This window comes from Bufo bufo, chromosome 5 (genome assembly GCF_905171765.1).
Source record: "Bufo bufo chromosome 5, aBufBuf1.1, whole genome shotgun sequence".
Taxonomy (NCBI): Eukaryota; Metazoa; Chordata; class Amphibia; order Anura; family Bufonidae; genus Bufo; species Bufo bufo.
Genome location: NC_053393.1, coordinates 35,868,016 through 35,895,649, shown reverse-complemented (window position 1 = coordinate 35,895,649; position 27,634 = coordinate 35,868,016). Strand labels below are relative to the sequence as shown.

General features: G+C 44.5%; 1 protein-coding gene across 2 annotated transcripts in view; it reads right to left on the bottom strand.

The window, feature by feature from the left end:
• Window positions 1–26,589, bottom strand: part of DNAAF11 (dynein axonemal assembly factor 11) — a 59,045-nt gene extending 32,456 nt beyond the window's left edge. For both annotated transcript variants that reach the window (XM_040432381.1, XM_040432382.1), the window contains exons 1-8: window positions 26,520–26,589; window positions 22,054–22,221; window positions 21,671–21,748; window positions 20,083–20,255; window positions 13,793–14,007; window positions 9,318–9,488; window positions 3,737–3,814; window positions 913–978 (exon numbers count right to left, since the gene is read on the bottom strand). In XM_040432381.1, coding sequence (XP_040288315.1) covers window positions 913–978; window positions 3,737–3,814; window positions 9,318–9,488; window positions 13,793–14,007; window positions 20,083–20,255; window positions 21,671–21,748; window positions 22,054–22,221; window positions 26,520–26,529 — 959 coding nt within the window. In that variant the 5' untranslated portion in view covers window positions 26,530–26,589. The remainder of the gene's footprint in view (window positions 1–912; window positions 979–3,736; window positions 3,815–9,317; window positions 9,489–13,792; window positions 14,008–20,082; window positions 20,256–21,670; window positions 21,749–22,053; window positions 22,222–26,519) is intronic.
• Between the last annotated feature and the right edge of the window lie 1,045 nt (window positions 26,590–27,634).

Sequence of the window (27,634 nt, the reverse complement as noted above, 5' to 3'; positions counted from 1 at the left end):
TGTTTAAGAAAAAATACATTTTGCTGAATATGGGGAACACCAAAAAAGACAGAGATACAAAACATCCTGCACGATATGAGAACTAAATATTCGGATGTACGTGGCTACATTTATAAGGAAAAAATCATGGAAAATAATGCACAATAACACAATAGATGCAAGCATTATATATGGACTAAACCCTCAGTCTGATAAAATCGGAGACTCTCGGCCAATATATTTTGTTAAAAAACACATCTGTGCCCGCCTACCCGCGCCAAGGTGATCTCAGTCAGGAAGGTCCTACTCTAAACCTACCTATGCCATTGGGCATCTATATTTAGGAGAGCAGACCCTGTACATATAGTGTGCTGCTCCTATTTATCTCTATGTGCACCAAGCAACCGATAAGAGGAGCACACACAGCTATATGTACCAAGGTGCATCTTCAAGTGTGAATGTGTTCCTGTTATCAGGGGAGCAGCATTCTTGTGCACTTTTTGCCCCGCCAATTCCACAGGAGACCTTGACTAGGTGGTACATATAGCTGTGCGTGTTCCTCCTCTCATTGGTTGCTTGGTGCACACAGAGGTAACAAGGAGCAGCACACTATATGTACAGGGTCTACCCTCCTAAATGTAGATGCCCAATGGCATAGGTAAGTTTAGAGTAGGACCTGCCTGACTGAGACTTGGCACTGGTAGGCTGGCACAGATGTGTTTTGATCAAAATATATTGGCTGAGAGTCCAGATTTTATGATATCAGAATGACGGCTTAGTCCATATATAATGTTTGCATCTATTGTGTTAGTGCATTATTTTCTGCAATTTTTTTCCAAATACCAAAAAAGCTACATTAGTAATAATGAAATGTTTATGAGCTATAATATTATCCATTGAAATATAAGAACAGTGTACACACCAAAAACATACCGGTAGATCCCGAGGTCCAAGATGAACTGATTGTTCTCGTCATCATCAACCAAAGAGAAATCCAATCTGTACATAAGAGTGTCAGTAAAGAGAAATCATCTTATCACTAATGACACCCGTGTAGAATTACTGCTCCTATATACAATAATATAAATACCGTAATAATGCAACCTATGTACAAGAATATAACTACCATAACACTGCCTCCTATATACAAGAATATAACTACTATAATACTGCCTCCTATGTACAAGAATATAACTACTATAATACTGCTCCTATGTACAAGAATATAACTACTATAATACTGCCTCCTATGTACAAGAATATAACTACTATAATACTGCTCCTATGTACAAGAATATATCTACTATAATACTGCTCCTATGTACAAGAATATACTATAATACTGCTCCTATGTACAAGAATATACTATAATACTGCTCCTATGTACAAGAATATACTATAATACTGCTCCTATGTACAAGAATATACTATAATACTGCTCCTATGTACAAGAATATAACTACTATAATACTGCTCCTATGTACAAGAATATAACTACTATAATACTAGCTCCTATGTACAAGAATATATCTACTATAATACTGCTCCTATGTACAAGAATATACTATAATACTGCTCCTATGTACAAGAATATACTATAATACTGCTCCTATGTATACGAATATAACTACTATAATACTGCTTCCTATATACAAGAATATAACTACTATAATACTGCTTCCTATATACAAGAATATAACTACTATAATACTGCCCCTATGTACAAGAATATAACTACTATAATACTGCCTCCTATGTACAAAAATATAACTACTATGATACTGCCTCCTATATACAAGAATATAACTACTATGATACTGCCTCCTATATACAAGAATATAACTACTATAATACTGCTCCTATGTACAAGAATATAACTACTATAATACTGCTCCTATGTACAAGAATATAACTACTATAATACTGCTCCTATGTACAAGAATATAACTACTATAATACTGCTCCTATGTACAAGAATATAACTACTATAATACTGCTCCTATGTACATGAATATAACTACTTTAATACTGTCTCCTATGTACAAGAATATAACTACTATAATACTGCTCCTATGTACAAGAATATAACTACTATAATACTGCTCCTATGTACAAGAATATAACTATTATAATACTGCCTCCTATGTACAAGAATATAACTACTATAATACTGACTCCTATGTACAAGAATATAACTACTATAATACTGCCTCCTATGTACAAGAATATAACTACTATAATACTGCCTCCTATGTACAAGAATATAACTACTATAATACTGCGTCCTATGTACAAGAATATAACTACTATAATACTGCTCCTATGTACAAGAATATAACTACTATAATACTGCCTTCTATGTACAAGAATATACCTACTATAATACTGCTCCTATGTACAAGAATATAACTACTATAATATTGCTCCTATGGACAAGAATATAACTACTATAATACTGCCCCTATGTACAAGAATATAACTACTATAATACTGCTCCTATGTATAAGAATATAACTACTATAATACTGCTCCTATGTACAAGAATATAACTACTATAATACTGCCCCTATGTTCAAGAATATAACTACTATAATACTGCTCCTATGTACAAGAATATAACTACTATAATACTGACTCCTATGTACAAGAATATAACTACTATAATACTGCCTCCTATGTATAAGAATATAACTACTATAATACTGACTCCTATGTACAAGAATATAACTACTATAATACTGCCCCTATGTACAAGAATATAACTACTATAATACTGCTCCTATGTATAAGAATATAACTACTATAATACTGCTCCTATGTACAAGAATATAACTACTATAATACTGCCCCTATGTTCAAGAATATAACTACTATAATTCTTCCTCCTATGTACAAGAATATAACTACTATAATACTGCTCCTATGTATAAGAATATAACTACTATAATACTGCCTCCTATGTACAAGAATATAACTCTTATAATACTGCCCCTATGTACAAGAATATAACTACTATAATACTGACTCCTATGTACAAGAATATAACTACTATAATACTGCTCCTATGTACAAGAATATAACTACTATAATACTGCTCCTATGTACAGAAATATAACTACTATAATACTGCCCTCTATGTACAAGAATATAACTACTATAATACTGCTCCTATATACAAAAATATAACTACTATAATACTGCTTCCTATGTACATGAATATAACTACTATAATACTGCCCCTATGTACAAGAATATAACTACTATAATACTGCCCCCCTACTGACACGATATACATAAACTGTTGTTTAATATTACCCTTTCACTCTGGGTGACAACTAGGAACTAAATGGACAATTATCATGGTATTTGGGGACTGGATGATACTGGGATTCGCAGTGCTATAAATAAGTCTATTAATTAGCGCACTACGTACGGCATCCGCGGTGAACTGCAGCATATGAATCTGCCAAATGTTCTTCTGTGTTTGCATGGAAATCTAAGTTGACAGGAAGCGGCAGAGCCTCTCATTTCTCACATCAGTGTTTACAATGAATGATAATTCCCCGGTTGCCTGGTTCCAGGACGCGGCTATAATTAACGGGGAAACTCAGCGGGACGCGAGGCGCCGCGCAGCTTTACAGATCTGTCAGATGTGTTTTTGTTATGGAAGATTGCGGCACTGGCTCCGAGCACAACAGGCGGTTATTAACAGCTCCACACAAACTTCATTCAGTCTCTCGTTCGGTCAGTTGCTTACTTGGGTTCGTTAACGTTCAGAGCGCGTCCGTCCTGTGTGATCATCGTCCTCGGAGGTTTCACTTTCTTTCCGTCTTCACTGAAGCGAAAAAAAAAAAACATTGAGGCAGAAAGAAAAAACTATTCTGAGATTATGGGACAGATACGTCCCCGTCACATCTCGTGAAACGGCCTGCATCCTTTGTACGGGGTGAAGTCTGCACAGAACACCGGTTCATCAAGGATTTAAAGTCTCGCCCTATGGTGGCTGCACCCTAAGGGCTCATGCACACGACCGCGCCGTGTTGTGCAGTCCTGCAAAACGTGAATTCCGGCCGTTTGCGTTCCGCAATTTGCGGAACAGAACGGGCGGCCCATGATAGGAATGCCTATTCTTGGACAAGAACAGGACATGTTCTATTTTTTATTTTGCGGGGCCACGTAACGGAACCACAGATGCGGACAGCCCATGGAGTGCTGTCCGCATCTTTTGCGGCCCCATTGAAGTGAATGGGTTCGCATCTGACCCACACAACGGTCGTGTGCATGAACCCTAAGAGCGTATGGACACAGGGCAAATTAGTTTTTTGGAAATCTCTGTGCCCCTCCCATCGCATGCACCTTCTGTAGGCAAATGAATGGGATGGATGTCCAGCCACAAGTCAGCTGTGTGTGAACATAACCTTATGCTTCGCTAGTGTCTGTGGGCCCCAGAGTTTTCAGAGATCTCATCCATGTAATTTTTTTGGAAACACATTAGGCAGGGTTGTCCCATTACAATGACTCATCCCCTATCATAGGGGATCAGCTGGAGTCAAGAACGGGGGTCTTACTCCATTTGAATGGAGCGGCAGACACACGTGTCCGCTCCTCCATTCAGCTGCATGGGTCTGTAGGAAGAGATAAGTGCCTTCTACGTGGAGCCACCGGTTACTGTGTAATGGTCAGGCTGTGACCTCACAATGTGATGTTTATATACATTATACACAGTGGAGTCACATTATTCTCACAACCAGATAATATCTAGAATAACTCCTGTCTGCAGCTTGGACAGCAGCTAGAGGGGCCCGGAGTGACTCCATAAGGTCCTGGTAGGTTGTCACAGGTATCTGAAGCCATGCTGGAGGGGGCGCGGGGGAGGGTCCATAGAGCAAACATGACGATCGAGGTGGTCCCACAGATGCTCAAGTGGTTTCAAGTCTGGGGAATTAGCAGCCCAGGGTAGTACCTGGAAGTCTTTGCTCTTCCACCCAATGTCAGACACTTCTAGCTGTGTGACACGTCGCATTGTCCTTCCTAGAAGATCCCATCCACCCCTGGGGAGACAATCAGCATGGATGGGTGTACATGATCGGCAGGCATGGATTCATACCCAAATCAGTTGAGAGTGCCTTCCACATGGATGAGTGGGCCAGAGAATGCCAGGAGAACCCTCCGCAGACCATAACGCTGCCTCCACCAGCTTGTGTTCTTCCAGCAATGGCTGCAGGGTGTTTGTTCCACTGCTCCATACGCAGTGGGGTTTGCTGAACGGTTGTGTTAGACACATGTCTGGTGCCCCCTGGTTCGTTTTGGTGGTGAGCGGCTCCTCCGCAGCCGACATTCACCTCTCACATCAATGGTTTGTGATGCTCCTCAGTTTCCACGTCACTTATTCACAACGGTGTCATTTGTCCACTGAAAACTGTTACCACATCAGCACACGAACAGTTCACACTGCGCAGTGTCAGAAATACCGCCACTCACGGCCTGAAAGCCAATAATCATCCCCTTTTGGAACTCGGATAAATCTCCCCTTTTACCCATCACAGCAGCGAGGGATATGTCTATGACTATCACACACCTTATATACCCACCGAACCAGCTCAGCACACCTTATATACCCACCGAACCAGCTCAGCTCACCTTATATACCCCCCGAGCCAGCTCAGCACACCTTATATACCCCCGAGCCAGCTCAGCACACCTTATATACCCACCGAACCAGCTCAGCACACCTTATATACCCACCAACCCAGCTCAGCACACCTTATATACCCCCCGAGACAGCTCAGCACACCTTATATACCTACCGTCCCAGCTCAGCACACCTTATATACCCACTGATCCAGCTCAGCACACCTTATATACCCAACGACTCAGCTCAGCACACATTGTATACCCACCGAGCCAGCTCAGCTTATATACCCACCGACCTAGCTTAGCACACCTTGTATACCCACCAAGCCAACTCAGCACACCTTATATACCCCCCGAGACAGCTCAGCACACCTTATATACCCACCGACCCAGCTCAGCACACCTTATATACCTACCGTCCCAGCTCAGCACACCTTATATACTCACCGAGCCAGCTCAGCACACCTTATATACCCCCCGAGACAGCTCAGCACACCTTATATACCCCCCGAGACAGCTCAGCACACCTTATATACCTACCGTCCCAGCTCAGCACACCTTATATACCCACTGAGCCAGCTCACCACACCTTATATACCCACCGAGCCTGCTCAGCACACAGAACTTTGTTCATGAGCTACACGCTGCCGACATAAAAAATAGGTCTGAATAATGGGACTGGACTGTGTATTACGTGGTATTATATAATGATGATGACCACAGACAGTGATCCGGTGGATCGGACAAGCCTCCTATGTGGTCTGTGGATTTGTGGTGCGGTTTCTGCACCCGATTCTGCAATAAATTACACTACAAATCGGTGGATGGGGCTCTGGATCCTTGAAGGGATTTGCCCTCCATACATCTTGATGGCCTGTCCATAAGAAATGTCTAATGGGTGGGGGACAACAGCTGGGAGGCCCACCGATGCCGAGGATAAAGGGGCCATGGAGAAGTCAGCTGGTAGATCCCACCAGTTAGACACTGTTGGCCCATCTAATGTAAAAGCAGCATCAAGCCTACAGCACATGGGGGCAGCACAACTTGGATTTTCAGCATGCCCAATCCTCTGGCATCATGGCTCCTATCATTGAGTGATGATGCCAGCAGTACAGCATTTGGCAGCTGAGGGCACCAGTTGGCTACAGCAGTCACTTTCCAACCACTTTTAAACAAAGACCAGACGGACTGCCGAAGTGTCTGCGCTGGATCGGTGCGGGACTGAAGAAGCAAGTACTATTATTATTATCCTTTTGGGATTCTTGCCAGGTGACCTTCTTGTCTATGATGAGTTGTCGAAAGAAGACTCAAAGTGGGGAGGAGCCTGACTTTCCCCACCCCCTTGAAGGGCACTTTCAGAGATCGTTTAGTTATGTCTTGATGTGACCTATACTGGTTGGTAGTTTACGCTAGAAAGCATTCTTTTATTGCTCCCCCTCCTTTACATTTTAGCTGTTAGGTTATTTGTAAAGAAAATGGAAATGGAAAAGAATTCATTTATAGCTTTGTGTGAAAATCACCGTAAGCATAAAACAGATAAAAAGCTGACACTATATGAAAAAAATTCAAAGGCTGGCAATGTAAGACGGAGCCCGATCACTGCGGCGACAGACATCACAGCGTGCGCTGCTCTGCCGCCGGCTATTACCAAAGAGAAGGCGGCTTTCTGGGGACACAAGACAAAGACATTTACAGTGACAACTGAAGGCAGTACAAGCCTAGGTTATTGCAGGGCTTTTATTGTTAAAGGGCATGTATCTGAAAGAACCAGAGAAAAGAGCCAGGATAAAACACGACTTAAGGACTCTCCCTCTCAGGGAAAGTGCCCCCCGTGCAGATTCCCTCAGCTCCAGCATTACAACATGGGCAGAGCACTTATGAATCGCTCTGCCCAATCATAGACAGAACTGTGTAGCTGTACAGTTACCGCAGCTCCATCCTCACTATCCCCTCCCTGTGCTCTATGATCAGAGAGAATCAGAACCATCAAGTGTACGGCCCCTAGGGCGAGTAACCCAAGGGACACCAGGTCTAGGACGAGGGCGTTGTCGTTACACCTAGAGGCTCTGCTCTCTCTGCAACTGCCGCGCCATCTGCACTTTGATTGACAGAACCAGGTATGATGACATTCTCACTGCCGGGCCCTGTCAATAAAGTGCAGAGAAGCGAGAGCAGAGCCTCTAGGTGTAATGGTAACGCCCCCGTTGCTCCTAGAGGCTCATTTGCATATAATAAAACTTCATCTTTCTCAGCAATGCGGGCACATGAACATGGGACCAACAAAGATGTCTTCAGCTGCCAAGTGCACATGTAACAGGTCAGCCAGTGTCATAGGGACAAAACTGCTGACAGATGCCCTAGGCTATGGACACCTTCGGGGTAAATTTTTTATGAGTGCATTTTACTCATTTTGGGATAAAAAATAAGTTTTTTCAATTGGTTTTTATTAAACATTTTTAGCTTTTTGTTCTATGGGGTTAAGGGGGTTTTCCGATTACACACAAAAAATAAATATATAAATCCCCGCAGCAGTCAACCTTACTGCATTATATAAGTCAGATGATGACATGATGATTTGCGACCCGCACCGAGTGTTTGCATCCTGGTGCAAGACTTAGGTCTCTGCCCTCCTTCCTCTTCCAGCTCGAATATCCCAGATCCAAGCCTGCTTGAAGTCCTGCTGGAAAAACTCCGCCCTAAGACATGGCATCATTACTGACATCACGTCCACAGGGCAGGGTCCAGGAGAATGAGGAGAACACCCCCCTCAGAGGCAAGGTCATTGATGATGTTGTGTCTACAGGGCAGAGCCTTACAAGCCTTGCCACACCTCAGATATAGACGTGATGTCATCGGGATAGGGAACTAACACAGCGGAAAATGTCATGTGACCGCTATGGAATTCAGGAAAACGGGGCATTGCAGATAAAAAAAAAAAAAGGTTGTTTCCTATCAATTGATGCTGAACTAACTGCAAAACAGAAAACATTCAGTCTATCTGCACAGTATCTTGCTTTTAGTTTCACACTGAACTGTCAGGTTGCTGCTCTGATGACTGGTTGTACTGCCCTTATTTCTGAATTCCTGACAGCTCATAAACAGCCATTAAAGCAAAATTGTTATCAAACTGATACAGATATGGCTTCAATGAGTATTTATGAGTTGTCAGGAATTCAGAGATAAGGACCATACATCTAGCCATCAGAGCAGCAACCTGACAGTTCCGTGCAAAACTGAAAGCAAGATACTGTGCAGGTAGAATAAAAACCTAACCCTGTAGAACAAAAACTGCAGCAAATCTTTAATAAAGATCATTTTAAAAAAACGATTCTTAGCCCAAAATGAGTAAAATGCAATCAAAGAAATAAATTGCCCCCAAAGCTGATCAGAGCTATTAACTTTATTATAAAGGTATGGGTCCTTCTTATTACAGGGCCCCTCTTACGCCCCTGGTCTCATGCTCAGCTAGATGTTGCATAGTACTGGCCAATTTAGGCCATTTTGATGTCGGACCAGAGACCTGTGTGCTTCATACTCAGGGCGTACATGAAACACGACGGCTCAGTGACTCGCCCTGTGTCTCCCTCTTTGGAGATGTTTTGGCCGTGGACCGTCTACACTGTCATTTGTGCCCAGCGCTGAGAATACTACCGCCATGATACAAAGAGAAGGATAACATATCCACCTGACGTGTCCTCCTTTACCTCTTGCTCTCTTTAGATTTACGCTTTTCCTCCATGTATCTGTGAGCTTCTAGTCTACTTTCTGGGGTGTACTGTGATGGCTGCTGCCAAAACGCTTTGTCCTCTTGGTCTTCATCTTCGTCCCCTGGGTTCACGTCAGCACAGTTTTCTTTGTTTTCTGTAGATTCAGGTCTGAAAAATATTGGTCGATAAGTATAGCTTATCAATAGAAAAGTGAGTATCACATGGCCCCCATAACAGTGCCTGCCACACATGGCCCCATAACAGTGCCTGCCACACATGGCCCCATAACAGTGCCTGCCACACATGGCCCCCATAACAGTGCCTGCCACACATGGCCCCCATAACAGTGCCTGCCACACATGGCCCCCATAACAGTGCCTGCCACACATGGCCCCCATAACAGTGCCTGCCACACATGGCCCCCATAACAGTGCCTGCCACACATGGCCCCCATAACAGTGCCTGCCACACATGGCCCCCATAACAGTGCCTGCCACACATGGCCCCCATAACAGTGCCTGCCACACATGGCCCCATAACAGTGCCTGCCACACATGGCCCCCATAACAGTGCCTGCCACACATGGCCCCCATAACAGTGCCTGCCACACATGGCCCCCATAACAGTGCCTGCCACACATGGCCCCCATAACAGTGCCTGCCACACATGGCCCCCATAACAGTGCCTGCCACACATGGCCCCCATAACAGTGCCTGCCACACATGGCCCCATAACAGTGCCTGCCACACATGGCCCCCATAACAGTGCCTGCCACACATGGCCCCCATAACAGTGCCTGCCACACATGGCCCCCATAACAGTGCCTGCCACACATGGCCCCATAACAGTGCCTGCCACACATGGCCCCCATAACAGTGCCTGCCACACATGGCCCCCATAACAGTGCCTGCCACACATGGCTCCTATAACAGTGCCAGTAACACAATAACAGTTGAAGCCAGTAGACCAACATAACATTGCCAGAACAAGACACCTCCCATAACAGTGCCAGACTCTCAAGGGCCCCACAACAGCATTAGCCCTACAGAATCTCTGTAGTGGTACCAGCATGCAGGGCCCAAAAAGTGCCAGTGCCATAGAACCCACATAAAAGTGTCTGCTGCTAAAAGCCTTCATATCAATTCCAGTCCCACAGAGACCTCATGTCGGTGCCAGTCCCACAGAGACCTCATGTCGGTGCCAGTCCCACAGAGACCTCATGTCGGTGCCAGTCCCACAGAGACCTCATGTCGGTGCCAGTCTGCTCCACTAAAATAGTTCCATCTCTCTGTTCTTCCATGTCAGTGCCTCTCACAGTATCCCCATTAGTGCCAGCTACTTGCTCTATTCATGTGCACAGACGTGGCACTGTTTTTGCAAAAAGGCAGCCATGTTTTTTCTTTCCCTGTGCAACATGTGCAGCAGCAGGAAAACGTGCACAATGTGAACAATGGTTGTAAGAACCTCAAACATCAGCAACAACCAGGATTTGGGGACAAACAATCTTGGATCTGGAGATGAAACCTTAGGCCCCCGGTGAGGCAGGCTATGTCCTAAGGACAGGAGACATCTGGGGTATACAGAGAGCTGGTTGTACTATCCAGAGCGCTGCAGGCAGAGGGTCTCGCCCCGGAGACCCTGTCCACCGACCTGGTCGTCATGTAATTCTTCTCCTTCCTGCAGGGAAACAAAAACTTGCCAAAAAGGCCGTCTCTAAGAAGACAAATGAGTGTAACTGGAGAGATTGCCGATCAGTTTCTGTGATAAAACTTCTGTCCTCTCTGGGGAATCTCTTAAGAGCTGACAAAGCTGCCAAGCAAGTGTTCCCCTGTGCGAAGAAGCAATTTGCTGTAAAAGCCGATGGGTTCTTGGGAGATCTGAAATGCGGCAGAGATTTGGGACGTCTCGGTCTGCACAGCGCAGTACACTTTTGCATTGATTTAGGCTCGGGCTACACAGCGACTTGTGGTCACGCGACATAGGATCTCAAGAGGTAGTTAATGTGGGGACGATGCAACCCGCAAGTGGCGGCAGCCATCCGCGATATGGCGGGCGGTCTGTTACCATGGCAACGCATAGGGTCTATATACACAAAATGGTGGAAGACAATCTGCAAAAGGTGTTTCATTGTAATTTTAGATGCAATGGAGCAATAAACAGTATGGTTGCTAAGTCGGACATAGCTCAGGGGTTGATACCTGAAAAGATGACACAATTGCAAGCTTCCGGGGCTACTTGGGCCTATTCCTCGGGCGTATCAACTAGGGCTAAAACCATTACTCGATTGAATCGAGTAATTCGACACCAAAAAATCCTCGATGCCAATTTTTGGCTTCGAGGATTTGTTTGTGTCATGTGACCACGGAGCGGGAGTGAAGCTCTTGCTATTACTTACCGCTCCGTGGTCACCCACCGGCCCGTACCGCGCTGCACTGGATCCTGACACACCGTCAAGTCATAGTGCACTTAAGCGCGCACTATGACCCGACGCTGTGTGACGTCAGGATCAGCGCGAGGAGAAGAGGAAGGAGCTGTGGAGCGGCGCCCCTACAGGAAAGGTAAGTATTTTATTTCACTGGAGCTGGGGACATGGCACTGAAGGGGGACAGCCGGCAGTGGGGGACATGGAGGGGCTGATCCGACGGCACTGGGGGACATGGAGGGGCTGATCCGACAGCACTGGGGGACATGGAGGGGCTGATCCGACGGCACTGGGGGACATGGAGGGGCTGATCCGACGGCACTGGGGGACATGGAAGGGCTGATCTGATGGCACTGGGGGACATGGAAGGGCTGATCTGATGGCACTGGGGGACATGGAGGGGCTGATCTGATGGCACTGGGGGACATGGAAGGGCTGATCTGAAGGAACTGGGGGACATGGAGGGGCTGATCTGATGGCACTGGGGGACATGGAGGGGCTGATCTGATGGCACTGGGGGACATGGAAGGGCTGATCTGATGGCACTGGGGGACATGGAGGGGCTGATCTGATGGCACTGGGGGACATGGAGGGGCTGATCTGATGGCACTGGGGGACATGGAAGGGCTGATCTGATGGCACTGGGGGACATGGAGGGGCTGATCTGATGGCACTGGGGGACATGGAGGGGCTGATCTGATGGCACTGGGGGACATGGAGGGGCTGATCTGATGGCACTGGGGGACATGGAAGGGCTGATCTGATGGCACTGGGGGACATGGAAGGGCTGATCTGATGGCACTGGGGGACATGGAAGGGCTGATCTGATGGCACTGGGGGACATGGAGGGGCTGATCTGATGGCACTGGGGGACATGGAGGGGCTGATCCGATGGCACTGGGGGACATGGAGGGGCTGATCTGATGGCACTGGGGGACATGGAGGGGCTGATCTGATGGCACTGGGGGACATGGAGGGGCTGATCCGATGGCACTGGGGGACATGGAGGGGCTGATCTGATGGCACTGGGGGACATGGAGGGGCTGATCTGATGGCACTGGGGGACATGGAAGGGCTGATCTGATGGCACTGGGGGAGTGGGGGACATGGCAATGGATGGCATGGAGGGGCTAAGGCACTGGGGGAACGGAGCTGATAGCACTGGGGTGGGGAGGGAAGCTGATGGCACTGTGGGAACTGATGATCGCACAGGGGGGGAACGAAGGGTGTTGGGGACTGATGAGTTTTTATAAAGTAAAACAGTCTATTAATAAATTTTTTCTTATTATTAGATTACTCGATTAATCGTAAACAATAATCGATAGAATACTCGATTACTGAAATAATCGTTTACTGCAGCCCTAGTATCAACCACTGAGGGATCTCAATCTTCATATACATCTTCTATTCACTGGATATGTTTTTGAGTTCTCTCAGACAGACTGGTTGCTAGGGACACTGTGTCTGACAAGCCCAATGTTGTTAGGCAGTGTAGACTGGCAGACGTGACTTGGTACCAGACTGGCACTATGCTGACAGAAGAGAAGGAAAACAGCACCTGGCAGCCCTATGCCATCTAGGTTCTCAGCACAGCCTACAATGGTACTGATCCGATTTTTCTAAACCTAAATTAAAGGAACACTCCGACAAAGGTCTTTTTAAGCTGAATTTCTTTGTCATACCTTGCCTCCATAGCATACTGGATCCCTTCTGCGGGGAGTGCTCCTTTAAGGCGGGGAACCCAAAACCGTTCTATGGCTATATAAACCTTTCTAATAGGGAAGGCGCACTTTGCATGTAATAACGTACCAGCTATGTGATGTTGGGTATCCTCTCGTGGTGCTGGCGCTATGCCTAGTATCAGCATGGACCAGGGCTGGTGTAATAGGTGTGACTGTAGCACTGGAAGATCTTGTTATATCATGCTGTGCTCAATACAAAAATCCTTACCTCGTAATCTCCATTTACATTTCACTTTCTGCAGTAGCAACAATATGGTAAGAATCCCCCTTCCCCCATAGGCTGATAGGACAGAACCTGTTGCACGTACAAGGTGTTATTGATGTCAGTGTACCAGCGACCATCGAAGCCAGGATTTCTGCCGGTGCTCTGCTGTGTGCAGGATTTGTTCTGCGCCTCGCGCCTCTCCCGGGCCCTCCTCAGCAGATAAGCCTCCTCTTCTTCTTTAATTTGCTGCTGCACTTGAGGGTAATCCTGCAGGGCCTGGATCCGCTCCGAGCGCTCTATCTCCTTCCCGTCCAGCCACTTCAAGACAAAACAATGTCACAGTCTTGGCTGCCACAAAATCACAGCAGAAATCTAATCTACACTCTAGCATTAACCCCTTTCAGTCCTGAACGGCTGGACACGTTTACGCGGTATTTGATGATATGCCGGGCTGTTAAAATATCTTTTCTTTGCATATGTGTTCTTTATTAGGAAGAAACTCTACACACAAACTTTTTTTTTTTTCTTTAATTTACAAATAGACACTAAAAGGGGTCATTTATTAAGACCGGCGTAGTAGACGTGGCGCATGATGCAAGTTATGTAGGGGCATTGCTTTGGCGCATCCACCACCGGCCTAAATCTACACTACTTCCCCTGCTGACAGAGATTTAGATTATTTTCTATGCCTAAAAAAAAAAAAAAAGCACAGAAAATGGTAAGTGAGATGGGCCGGCTGGCCCGCCCCTTTCCTTGCCACGCCCCTTTTTTTTAGACCTGGTGTAAGCGGGAAAAGTTTTGGATTCGGACAACAAGTCTACTTTGCGACCGAATCTGGGACAGATATACGCCAAAAATTGGAGTATATCTAATAATAATTGACCCCCTAAAAATGTATCAAAATGGGTTCCTTATTCTGTTTTTGATACATAACATGTACAGTCTAGGTGGGGTGAACGCAGGGCGTTTAGGCGACAGACTGAATTAGCGTGTTTTTTTTGTTCTTTATTTGTACTTTATTGTTTACTTAGGTTTGTATGTATTTATGATCTATAATATGTCCCTCCTCCATAAGGGACATCAAATTGTGTCATTTCTTACAGTCTTCCAGTGTAATCTGAATTAGGAATATCATTAGTCATCTTGTAGTGTGCAAGTTTTCAGGAAGGGTCCTGTTTCTCATTATGTATGTGCACCGCTTATCATACGTACAGCGCCATGAAATGAACGGTGCTTTAATAATAAATAATAATAATAGGCAGAGATGACAGAAGCCACAACAAAACAATTATACCTTTTCCACAGGGACCCAACTTCTTCTTGCTAGATTGCAAAGTTCAATGTACAAGAATATAACTACTATAATACTGCCCCTATGTACAAGAATATAACTACTATTATACTGCTCCTGTGTACAAGAATATAACTACTATAATACTGCTTCTATATACAAGAATATAACTACTATAATACTGCTCCTATGTACAAGAATATAACTACTATAATACTGCTCCTATGTACAAGAATATAACTACTATAATACTGCTCCTATGTACAAGAATATAACTACTATAATACTGCTCCTATGTACAAGAATATAACTATTATAATACTGTCTCCTATGTACAAGAATATAACTACTATAATACTGCTCCTATGTACAAGAATATAACTACTATAATACTGCTCCTATGTACAAGAATATAACTACTATAACACTGCTCCTATGTACAAGAATATAACTACTATAATACTGCTCCTATGTACAAGAATATAACTACTATAATACTGCTCCTATGTACAAGAATATAACTACTATAATACTGCCTCCTATGTACAAGAATATAACTACTATAATACTGCTCCTATGTACAAGAATATAACTACTATAATACTACTCCTATGTACAAGAATATAACTACTATAATACTGCTCCTATGTACAAGAATATAACTACTATAATACTGCCTCCTATGTACATGAATATAACTACTATAATACTGCTCCTATGTACAGGAATATAACTACTATAATACTGCTCCTATGTACAAGAATATAACTACTATAATACTGCTTCTATGTACAAGAATATAACTACTATAATACTACTCCTATGTACAAGAATATAGCTACTATAATACTGCTCCTATGGACAAGAATATAACTACTATAATACTGCCTCCTATGTACATGAATATAACTACTATAATACTGCTCCTATGTACAAGAATATAACTACTATAATACTGCTCCTATGTACAAGAATATAACTACTATAATACTGCTCCTATGTACAAGAATATAACTACTATAATACTGCTTCTATGTACAAGAATATAACTACTATAATACTGCTCCTATGTACAAGTATATAACTACTATAATACTGCTCCTATGTACAAGAATATAACTACTATAATACTGCTTCTATGTACAAGAATATAACTACTATAATACTGCTCCTATGTACAAGTATATAACTACTATAATACTGCTCCTATGTACAAGAATATAACTACTATAATACTGCTCCTATGTACAAGAATATAACTGCTATAATACTGCTCCTATGTACATGAATATAACTACTATAATAGTGCTCCTATGTACAAGAATATAACTACTATAATACTGCTCCTATGTATAAGAATATAACTACTATAATACTGCTCCTATGTACAAGAATATAACTGCTATAATACTGCTCCTATGTATAAGAATATAACTGCTATAATACTGCTCCTATGTACAAGAATATAACTGCTATAATACTGCTCCTATGTACAAGAATATAACTATTATAATACTGCTCCTATGTATAAGAATATAACTACTATAATACTGCCTCCTATGTACATGAATATAACTACTATAATACTGCCTCCTATGTACAAGAATATAACTACTATAATACTGCTCCTATGTACATGAATATAACTACTATAATAGTGCTCCTATGTACAAGAATATAACTACTATAATACTGCTCCTATGTATAAGAATATAACTACTATAATACTGCCTCCTATGTACAAGAATATAACTACTATAATACTGCTCCTATGTACAAGAATATAACTACTATAATACTGCCTCCTATATACAAGAATATAACTACTATAATACTGCTCCTATGTACAAGAATATAATTACTATAATACTGCTCCGATGTACAAGAATATAACTACTATAATACTGCTCCTGTGTACAAGAATATAACTACTATAATACTGCTCCTGTGTACAAGAATATAACTACTATAATACTGCCTCCTATGTACAAGAATATAACTACTATAATACTGCTCCTATGTACAAGAATATAACTACTATAATACTGCCTCCTATGTACAAGAATATAACTACTATAATACTGCTCATATGTACAAGAATATAACTACTATAATACTGCTCCTATGTACAAGAATATAACTACTATAATACTGCCTCCAATGTACAAGAATATAACTACTATAATACTGCTCATATGTACAAGAATATAACTACTATAATACTGCTCCGATGTACAAGAATATAACTACTATAATACTGCTCCTGTGTACAAGAATATAACTACTATAATACTGCTCCTGTGTACAAGAATATAACTACTATAATACTGCTCCTGTGTACAAGAATATAACTACTATAATACTGCCTCCTATGTACAAGAATATAATTACTATAATACTGCCTCCTATGTACAAGAATATAACTACTATAATACTGCTCCTATGTACAAGAATATAACTACTATAATAGTGCTCCTATGTACAGGAATATAACTACTATAATACTGCTCCTATGTATAAGAATATAACTACTATAATACTGCCTCCTATGTACAAGAATATAACTACTATAATACTGCTCCTATGTACAAGAATATAACTACTATAATACTGCCTCCTATATACAAGAATATAACTACTATAATACTGCCTCCTATGTACAAGAATATAACTACTATAATACTGCTCCTATGTACAAGAATATAACTACTATAATACTGCCTCCTATGTACAGGAATATAACTACTATAATACTGCTCCTATGTACAAGAATATAACTACTATAATACTGCTCCTATGTACAAGAATATAACTACTATAATACTGCCTCCTATGTACAAGAATATAACTACTATAATACTGCTCATATGTACAAGAATATAACTACTATAATACTGCTCCGATGTACAAGAATATAACTACTATAATACTGCTCCTGTGTACAAGAATATAACTACTATAATACTGCTCCTGTGTACAAGAATATAACTACTATAATACTGCTCCTATGTACAAGAATATAACTACTATAATACTGCCTCCTATGTACAAGAATATAATTACTATAATACTGCCTCCTATGTACAAGAATATAACTACTATAATACTGCCTCCTATGTACATGAATATAACTACTATAATACTGCTCCTATGTACAAGAACATAATTACTATAATACTGCCTCCTATGTACAAGAACATAACTACTATAATACTGCTCCTGTGTACAAGAATATAACTACTATAATACTGCTCCTATGTACAAGAATATAACTACTATAATACTGCTCCTATGTACAAGAATATAACTACTATAATACTGCCTCCTATGTACAAGAATATAATTACTATAATACTGCCTCCTATGTACAAGAACATAACTACTATAATACTGCTCCTATGTACAAGAATATAACTACTATAATACTGCTCCTATGTACAAGAATATAACTACTATAATACTGCTCCTATGTACAAGAATATAACTGCTATAATACTGCTCCTATGTACAAGAATATAACTACTATAATACTGTCTCCTATGTACAAGAATATAACTACTATAATACTGCTCCTATGTACAAGAATATAACTACTATAATACTGCTCCTATGTACAAGAATATAACTGCTATAATACTGCTCCTATGTACAAGAATATAACTACTATAATACTGTCTCCTATGTACAAGAATATAACTACTATAATACTGCTCCTATGTACAAGAATATAACTACTATAATACTGCTCCTATGTACAAGAATATAATTACTATAATACTGCTCCGATGTACAAGAATATAACTACTATAATACTGCTCCTGTGTACAAGAATATAACTACTATAATACTGCTCCTGTGTACAAGAATATAACTACTATAATACTGCTCCTATGTACAAGAATATAACTACTATAATACTGCCTCCTATGTACAAGAATATAATTACTATAATACTGCCTCCTATGTACAAGAATATAACTACTATAATACTGCCTCCTATGTACATGAATATAACTACTATAATACTGCTCCTATGTACAAGAATATAACTACTATAATACTGCCTCCTATGTACAAGAATATAATTACTATAATACTGCCTCCTATGTACAAGAACATAACTACTATAATACTGCTCCTGTGTACAAGAATATAACTACTATAATACTGCTCCTATGTACAAGAATATAACTACTATAATACTGCTCCTATGTACAAGAATATAACTACTATAATACTGCTCCTATGTACAAGAATATAACTACTATAATACTGCCTCCTATGTACAAGAATATAATTACTATAATACTGCCTCCTATGTACAAGAACATAACTACTATAATACTGCTCCTATGTACAAGAATATAACTACTATAATACTGCTCCTATGTACAAGAATATAACTACTATAATACTGCTCCTATGTACAAGAATATAACTACTATAATACTGCTCCTATGTACAAGAATATAACTACTATAATACTGCTCCTATGTACAAGAATATAACTACTATAATACTGCTCCTATGTACAAGAACATAACTACTATAATACTGCCTCCTATGTACAAGAATATAACTACTATAATACTGCCTCCTATGTACAAGAATATAACTACTATAATACTGCTCCTATGTACAAGAATATAACTGCTATAATACTGCTCCTATGTACAAGAATATAACTACTATAATACTGCTCCTATGTACAAGAATATAACTACTATAATACTGCCTCCTATGTACAAGAATATAACTACTATAATACTGCTCCTATGTACAAGAATATAACTACTATAATACTGCTCCTATGTACAAGAACATAACTACTATAATACTGCCTCCTATGTACAAGAATATAACTACTATAATACTGCCTCCTATGTACAAGAATATAACTACTATAATACTGCTCCTATGTACAAGAATATAACTACTATAATACTGCCTCCTATGTACAAGAATATAACTACTATAATACTGCTCCTATGTACAAGAATATAACTACTATAATACTGCCTCCTATGTACAAGAATATAACTACTATAATACTGCCTCTATACAGAAGGATATAACTGCCGTAACACTTTACAGTGCAGTACCTTCAGCTGGGGGAGTGTAGCCACCACGTATTTCCTGTAGCCTTCATACTGTGCACAGGGGTTCCCGACCAGGTAGAGTTCTCGCAGGTGCAGGTTGTGTTTAAGGCTCTGGACAGTGGACACCTCCCCCACAAAGTTCACTGTCAAGTCGAGCTTCTGTAGAGATTCACAGCCTGATGGACGGAAACACAGAGGTTACACATAGTAGGGTCACCCTTCAGAGGTAAGTACTGTGGGGCACCCAGTCATACTTCTCACTCATGGTGAATGTGTGATACTAGTCTGACCGTGCAGCAGGTCTCCACTGTGGGTAATAGGGACAGGACTCCCTCCGTGAAGACCGCCTGCCCCTTTAATTCTATGGCCCCTTTTCTCATTCTTTTCAAAAGTGTGAGAGGCCACTTACTCATATCATGATATCTGCACATGAGGAGCCCCAAAGTTCACCGATGATAAGCGGCGCCCCCTTGTTTAGTATAGCTTACTCAGGGACTCAGCAAGGCTGTGGATGGACTGGTCCAGTCTCGTGCCCCTCCATCAGTGGCCATGCTGAGGGATTGTGATAGAGGGGCACTGCCTGTCCTGTAGAGGTCACACAGGAGGTGCTGCCACAGCTCACCTCCTCCCCCTCCCTGCACAATGACCTCTGCAGAGGTCTCAGAGCATGCCCACAAATCACCGAGTCATCTCCAGACAACAGTCTCCTATGGTCCAAGTGGCTGCTGTAAAGCAAATATCTGAACTGCTAAGCTGCTCAGACAAGATGGCCGCCCTTACAAGAAAATGGAAAAAACGGAAAATGGAATAAAAAAAATCTATCATCATAAAATAAAAAGAGATACAAAAGGATGTGGTCACTGTTTGGTTCGAAACAGATAATAAAATACAGTATAGGAGATACATCCCCTTTAACCCCGTGGTGGCTGCAGTAGTATAGGAGATGCATCCCCTTTAACCCCGTGGTGGCTGCAGTAGTATAGGAGATGCATCCCCTTTAACCCCGTGGTGGCTGCAGTAGTATAGGAGATGCATCTCCTTTAACCCCGTGGTGGCTGCAGTAGTATAGGAGATGCATCCCCTTTAACCCCGTGGTGGCTGCAGTAGTATAGGAGATGCATCCCCTTTAACCCCGTGGTGGCTGCAGTAGTATAGGAGATGCATCCCCTTTAACCCCATGGTGGCTGTAGTAGTATAGGAGATACATCCCCTTTAACCCCGTGGTGGCTGCAGTAGTACAGGAGATGTATCCCCTTTAACCCTATGGTGGCTGAAATAGTATAGGAAAAATATCCCCTTTAACCCCGTGGTGGCTGCAGTAGTATAGGAGATGCATCCCCTTTAACCCTGTGGTGGCTGCAGTAGTATAGGCGATGTATCCCCTTTAACCCTATGGTGGCTGAAATAGTATAGGAGAAATATCCCCTTTAACCCCGTGGTGGCTGCAGTAGTACAGGAGATACACCCCCTTAACCCAATGGTGGCTGAAATAGTACAGGAGATGCATACCCTTTAACCCTATGTTGGCTGGAGTAGTACAGGAGATACATCCCTTTTAACCCCGTGGTGGCTGCAGTAGAGATGCACATACCTTCTAGATTTTCAATCTTCTCAATGTTGTTCAGGGCTAAATTCAGATACTCCAGTTTCTTCAGTCGGCCGACATTTTCTGCAGAACAAAAAGCAAATCCTCAGACAGGAGCAACTTTTATTTTACATGAGGTTTTTTTTGTGGACCGCAAAATACATACGGTCGTGTGTGTATGAGGCCTTAGGATAGATGGGGCCCCAGTGGTCAGACCCCATCATAAGCAGGGAAGGCTGTCAATCACTTAGAGGAACCGCCCCCTGCCCATGGACAGCAGGGACGTGACATCGTATTCAATGCGGCAGATCAGCTTTATTTAAGAAAGCAGCAGACAGGCTGGGATTTGTAGTCCTGCAGCGCAGCGACCCCTTGTGCAATGCACCTACCTATTTTGGGGATGAGGTTGTTCTGGAGGTAGAGGATTTTCAGCTCTCTGCACCATTTGTCCAGGTGCTCGATCCTCTCCACGTCTTGCTGGTGAAGGGAGATTTCTTCCAAGGAGAAGATCTCGCAGTTGTTGTGTTCGGCGCGTCTTCGGATCAAGTCTTCAGTGACTGTGGAGTAGACGTAATAACCGGGGGTCATTCTATCTGGTATATACAGTATATATGCCGACAGCTAAAGAGCCGCAGACGATGCAATAAACTGGTCGCATCTTTTAGTCAGTGGGACTAAGATTTGCGTCGCTACCCCAAAAAAGTCATATATACAGTCGGGTGACAGGAGAGGTTCATTACCACTACTGTCTATTCCTTTGCTCGATGAGCCCCTTCCTCTATTGGACGCGTCGATCACATGATCACTGGGTGTTTCAGGCAGATCAGAGCTGCTGGGTCTTGGCAGACCCTGATCAGCATTGCCTGTGTACAATGCCCCCCACACAGGGCAGTTTTCCCTTGCAGCTGGGGGTCCTTTGGACGCCCCAGTTACAGTGGAAAAGCTTCAAAATACAACACCCCAGAGGTGTTTAAAGGGGTTATCCGGGTATTTAAAGGGAACCTGTCACCTCTACTAGGCTGCACCGTAACATAGTGACAGACACGCTGATTTCGCAGGCTGTCACTTCTGGGCTAGCCTTCAGTGCTTCTGCAGTACTCTCACGGTGAGCAGCGCAGCACGCACCAGGGCTGCGAGACAGAGATGAGTCCAATGAGACTGGTGGCCTCGCCCTCCGTTTTTTTTTTCTGATGTGTAACATGAAAGAAAGCTGCCAGTCATGGGCAGGAGGTGGGGGAGAGTGCGGCCACGGGTCTCGTCGGACTCACCCCCCCTGCAGCGCACGCCAGCACTGCGAAGTTCAACTTGTTAATACCACAAAAGGTAGAAGTGAGAGCCCACTGAAATCAGAAAATTGCGGTCCCCAATGCACGGGCAACATCCGTGCGGATTCAGCAGATGGATCCAGGTCCATTCAACTTGAATGGGTCCGTGATCCGTCCGCACCGCAAAACAGTAGTGCATGCGGAGAAACCCCAGGGAGGCGCCTTCCGGATGGTGCACCCATACCAGTGAATGGGTCCACATATGTGATGCATACTGTGGACCCGCCGTTTGTGGGCCGCAGTACGGGCACAGCCGTGTGTGTGAGCCCCAACTCTTTAGCTAAAACTACATATTACTGTGAACATGTTTTGTTCTCATGTCCCAATTATAATACATTTTTGTTGTCCGCTTTTTTAATATTGATCATCTAGGATCGGTCATCAATATCAGATCGGCGGCGTCTCTTCATGGTTTACCTGCCCGCCGTCGACATGGCAGCAATGATCAGGTAATTCTATGGGCGGCTCTGCAGTGCGCACTTGTACGCGGCTCTGCAGTGCGCACTTGTACGCGGCTCTGCAGTGCGCACTTGTACGCGGCTCTGCAGTGCGCACTTGTACGCGGCTCTGCAGTGCGCACTTGTACGCGGCTCTGCAGTGCTCACTTGTACGCGGCTCTGCAGTGCTCACTTGTACGCGGCTCTGCAGTGCTCACTTGTAAACGGCTCTGCAGTGCGCACTTGTACGCGGCTCTGTAGTGCGCACTTGTACGCTGCTCTGTAGTGCGCACTTGTACGCGGCTCTGTAGTGCGCACTTGTACGCGGCTCTGTAGTGCGCACTTGTACGCGGCTCTGTAGTGCGCACTTGTACGCGGCTCTGTAGTGCGCACTTGTACGCGGCTCTGCAGTGCTCACGGCTCTGTAGTGCGCACTTGTACGCGGCTCTGTAGTGCGCACTTGTACGCGGCTCTGTAGTGCTCACTTGTACGCGGCTCTGTAGTGCTCACTTGTACGCGGCTCTGCAGTGCTCACTTGTACGCGGCTCTGCAGTGCTCACTTGTACGCGGCTCTGCAGTGCTCACTTGTACGCGGCTCTGTAGTGCGCACTTGTACGCGGCTCTGCAGTGCTCACTTGTACGCGGCTCTGCAGTGCGCACTTGTACGCGGCTCTGCAGTGCGCACTTGTACGCGGCTCTGCAGTGCGCACTTGTACGCGGCTCTGTAGTGCGCACTTGTATACAGCTCTGCAGTGCGCACTTGTACACGGCTCTGCAGTGCGCACTTGTAAACGGCTCTGCAGTGCGCACTTGTACACGGCTCTGTAGTGCGCACTTGTACGCGGCTCTGCAGTGCTCACGGCTCTGTAGTGCGCACTTGTACGCGGCTCTGTAGTGCGCACTTGTACGCGGCTCTGCAGTGCGCACTTGTACGCGGCTCTGCAGTGCTCACTTGTACGCGGCTCTGCAGTGCTCACTTGTACGCGGCTCTGCAGTGCTCACTTGTACGCGGCTCTGTAGTGCGCACTTGTACGCGGCTCTGCAGTGCTCACTTGTACGCGGCTCTGTAGTGCTCACTTGTACGCGGCTCTGCAGTGCTCACTTGTACGCGGCTCTGCAGTGCTCACTTGTACGCGGCTCTGTAGTGCGCACTTGTACGCGGCTCTGCAGTGCGCACTTGTACGCGGCTCTGCAGTGCGCACTTGTACGCGGCTCTGCAGTGCGCACTTGTACGCGGCTCTGTAGTGCGCACTTGTACGCGGCTCTGAAGTGCGCACTTGTACGCGGCTCTGCAGTGCGCACTTGTATACCGCTCTGCAGTGCGCACTTGTACACGGCTCTGTAGTGCGCACTTGTAAACGGCTCTGCAGTGCGCACTTGTACACGGCTCTGCAGTGCTCACGGCTCTGTAGTGCGCACTTGTACGCGGCTCTGTAGTGCGCACTTGTACGCGGCTCTGCAGTGCGCACTTGTACGCGGCTCTGCAGTGCTCACTTGTACGCGGCTCTGCAGTGCTCACTTGTACGCGGCTCTGTAGTGCGCACTTGTACGCGGCTCTGCAGTGCTCACTTGTACGCGGCTCTGCAGTGCGCACTTGTACGCGGCTCTGTAGTGCGCACTTGTACGCGGCTCTGTAGTGCTCACTTGTACGCGGCTCTGTAGTGCGCACTTGTACGCGGCTCTGAAGTGCGCACTTGTACGCGGCTCTGCAGTGCGCACTTGTACGCGGCTCTGCAGTGCGCACTTGTATACGGCTCTGCAGTGCGCACTTGTAAACGGCTCTGCAGTGCGCACTTGTAAACGGCTCTGTAGTGCGCACTTGTAAACGGCTCTGCAGTGCGCACTTGTATACGGCTCTGCAGTGCGCACTTGTAAACGGCTCTGCAGTGCGCACTTGTAAACGGCTCTGTAGTGCGCACTTGTACGCGGCTCTTGTCATCACGCTGCTCACCGCTGCAATGTGGAGCAGATAGACCGTGAAGAGAAGGCCGCGCTCGTACCAGCGCCGCTCATCAATATCAGGAGCCGGAGAACCCTTCGGGATTCGGGGTACGGTACATTGTAATACTATCGGGTCACCGTGCGGTATACAGGGTGTGATCATTGTATTCTGCGGATCCATATGGACATGAAGATACCACATTTATATGGGTTTACTTCATTTTTTACTACATTTGTATCATAAAAGAACTTTTTTTTTCATTAAAATCATTTTTCTAATGCTCAGAACTTTTTTATTATTATTATTATTTTCAAGGCGGCAGTGTGAGGGCTTGTGTTCTGTGGGATGGGCTGCAGCTTTTTTTGGTACTATTTTGGGTACTTCTACATCTTCATCACTTTTTATACCATTTTTTTAGGAGGTAAGGTAACAAAACAGCATGCTTGTTCTGATCTCTCTATATCATGCTTTACACTGCAGCTCTACTTGCTCTGTCCTTCTCTCTCATGCTTTACACTGCAGCTCCGATTGCTCTGTCCTTCTCTTTCCCATGCTTTACACTGCAGCTCTACTTGCTCTGTCCTTCTCTCTCTCTCTCTCTCTCTCTCTCATGCTTTACACTGCAGCTCTGTCCTTCTCTCTCTCTCTCTCATGCTTTACACTGCAGCTCTGCTTGCTCGGTCCTTCTCTGTCTCATGCTTTACACTGCAGCTCTGTCCTTCTCTCCCTCATGCTTTACACTGCAGCTCTGCTTGCTCGGTCCTTCTGTCTCATGCTTTACACTGCAGCTCTGTCCTTCTCTCTCTCATGCTTTACACTGCAGCTCTGCCCTTCTCTTGCTCATGCCCCATAGAGGTGAATGGAGCACGGGCCCCCACTAATCAGACGCGTACCCCCCATCCTGTGAGAGGTAAATAACCTTCCTACATCAGACAACTGAGCGGTCTCCAAACAGTAAGCACCAGGAGGTGTGGAACTACAACTCCCAGTGTGCACCGAGAATACAGCCACAGGAAGGAAACCACCGGGGGACTACAAGTCCCAGCATACCCCGCGACATAAGAGTCTTACAACACTTGCTGGGACTTGTACTGCTGCAGCTCGTGGAGGGTCAGGACATGGAGGACTATACAGAGGCGGCAGATACTCACTGAGCACCATGGCTGCGGAGGAAAACGCTTCCACTCCTGTGTGTACGACCAGCGACAACTGGAAGAAGCGGCTCTGTCACCACGGCAACGAGCGGAGTACGTCGGCTGAGACGGGCCAAAAGAGTGTGAGCTGCGGACGTCAGCCGTGGTTATACTGTAGAGGTCCGGCAGAGGGCGCTGGATGCGCGTGTAACAACCGTGCAGGATGATATAGTAGTGTGCGTCTGACTGCGACATTACATGAGCGGCAAATAGAGAGCGCCTTATTAGATGGGGACGAAGTGTTGACCATCCCAGGTCCCTTCCCCAGAGTCTGTGGCCACAGAGAGGTGTGCTTTACAGCTCTGACGTGTGTGCACGAAGTCCTAAGATACAGCACGTCCACATGTGAGGCGACAAATGGGCACAACTACATTGCGACGTGTCGTGGGTTCAGACCTGAGCGTATTCGATATGCGCTTTTTACAGGCGTTTGTATCGGGCGTTTTTAATGGGCAGAAACAAGCAAACGCCCATTTAGGCGCGTTCCCGCTGAAGTCTCTGGGTGAGAACACGCGACAATACGCCCCAAAGAAGCTCCTGTACTTCTTGGGGCGCAGGGCGTTTTACAGCATGCCCATAGGGAAACATTGGTTTTTGCCTGTTGAGCGTTTTACAGCGCGTAGGAACGCTAAGGTGTGAACCCAGCCTTAGGCTACGGCTACACATCGACAAGACTTCTTGTCGCAGAAAAGTCGTGCAACAATTCTTATAACAATAGACAGTGTTGTCGCACTGTGACATGCGGAAAAATCCATCCAAGTCGCGGCACCATTGACTATCATTACAATAAATGTGCGCCGCATGTCGCCGTGTAGCCCTAGCGGATAGGCTGCAACTTTTGAGTCCACAGCATGTTATTGTCCCTCGTGGGTTTGTTGCGGATTTTCCACTTTTTCTGCGATTCTGCGTCCACAGCGCAGTTCTTGTCTCCCATCGTGAAATGAAATCCACCGTAAAATCTGAACGCTGCCTGGCCCTGTCAATCAAGGATGGCAGGGGGGGATATGGGGTGGGAGAACGGAGCCTCTAGGAGCAGGAGCAACGCCTCTAGGAGCAGGAGCAACGCCTCTAGG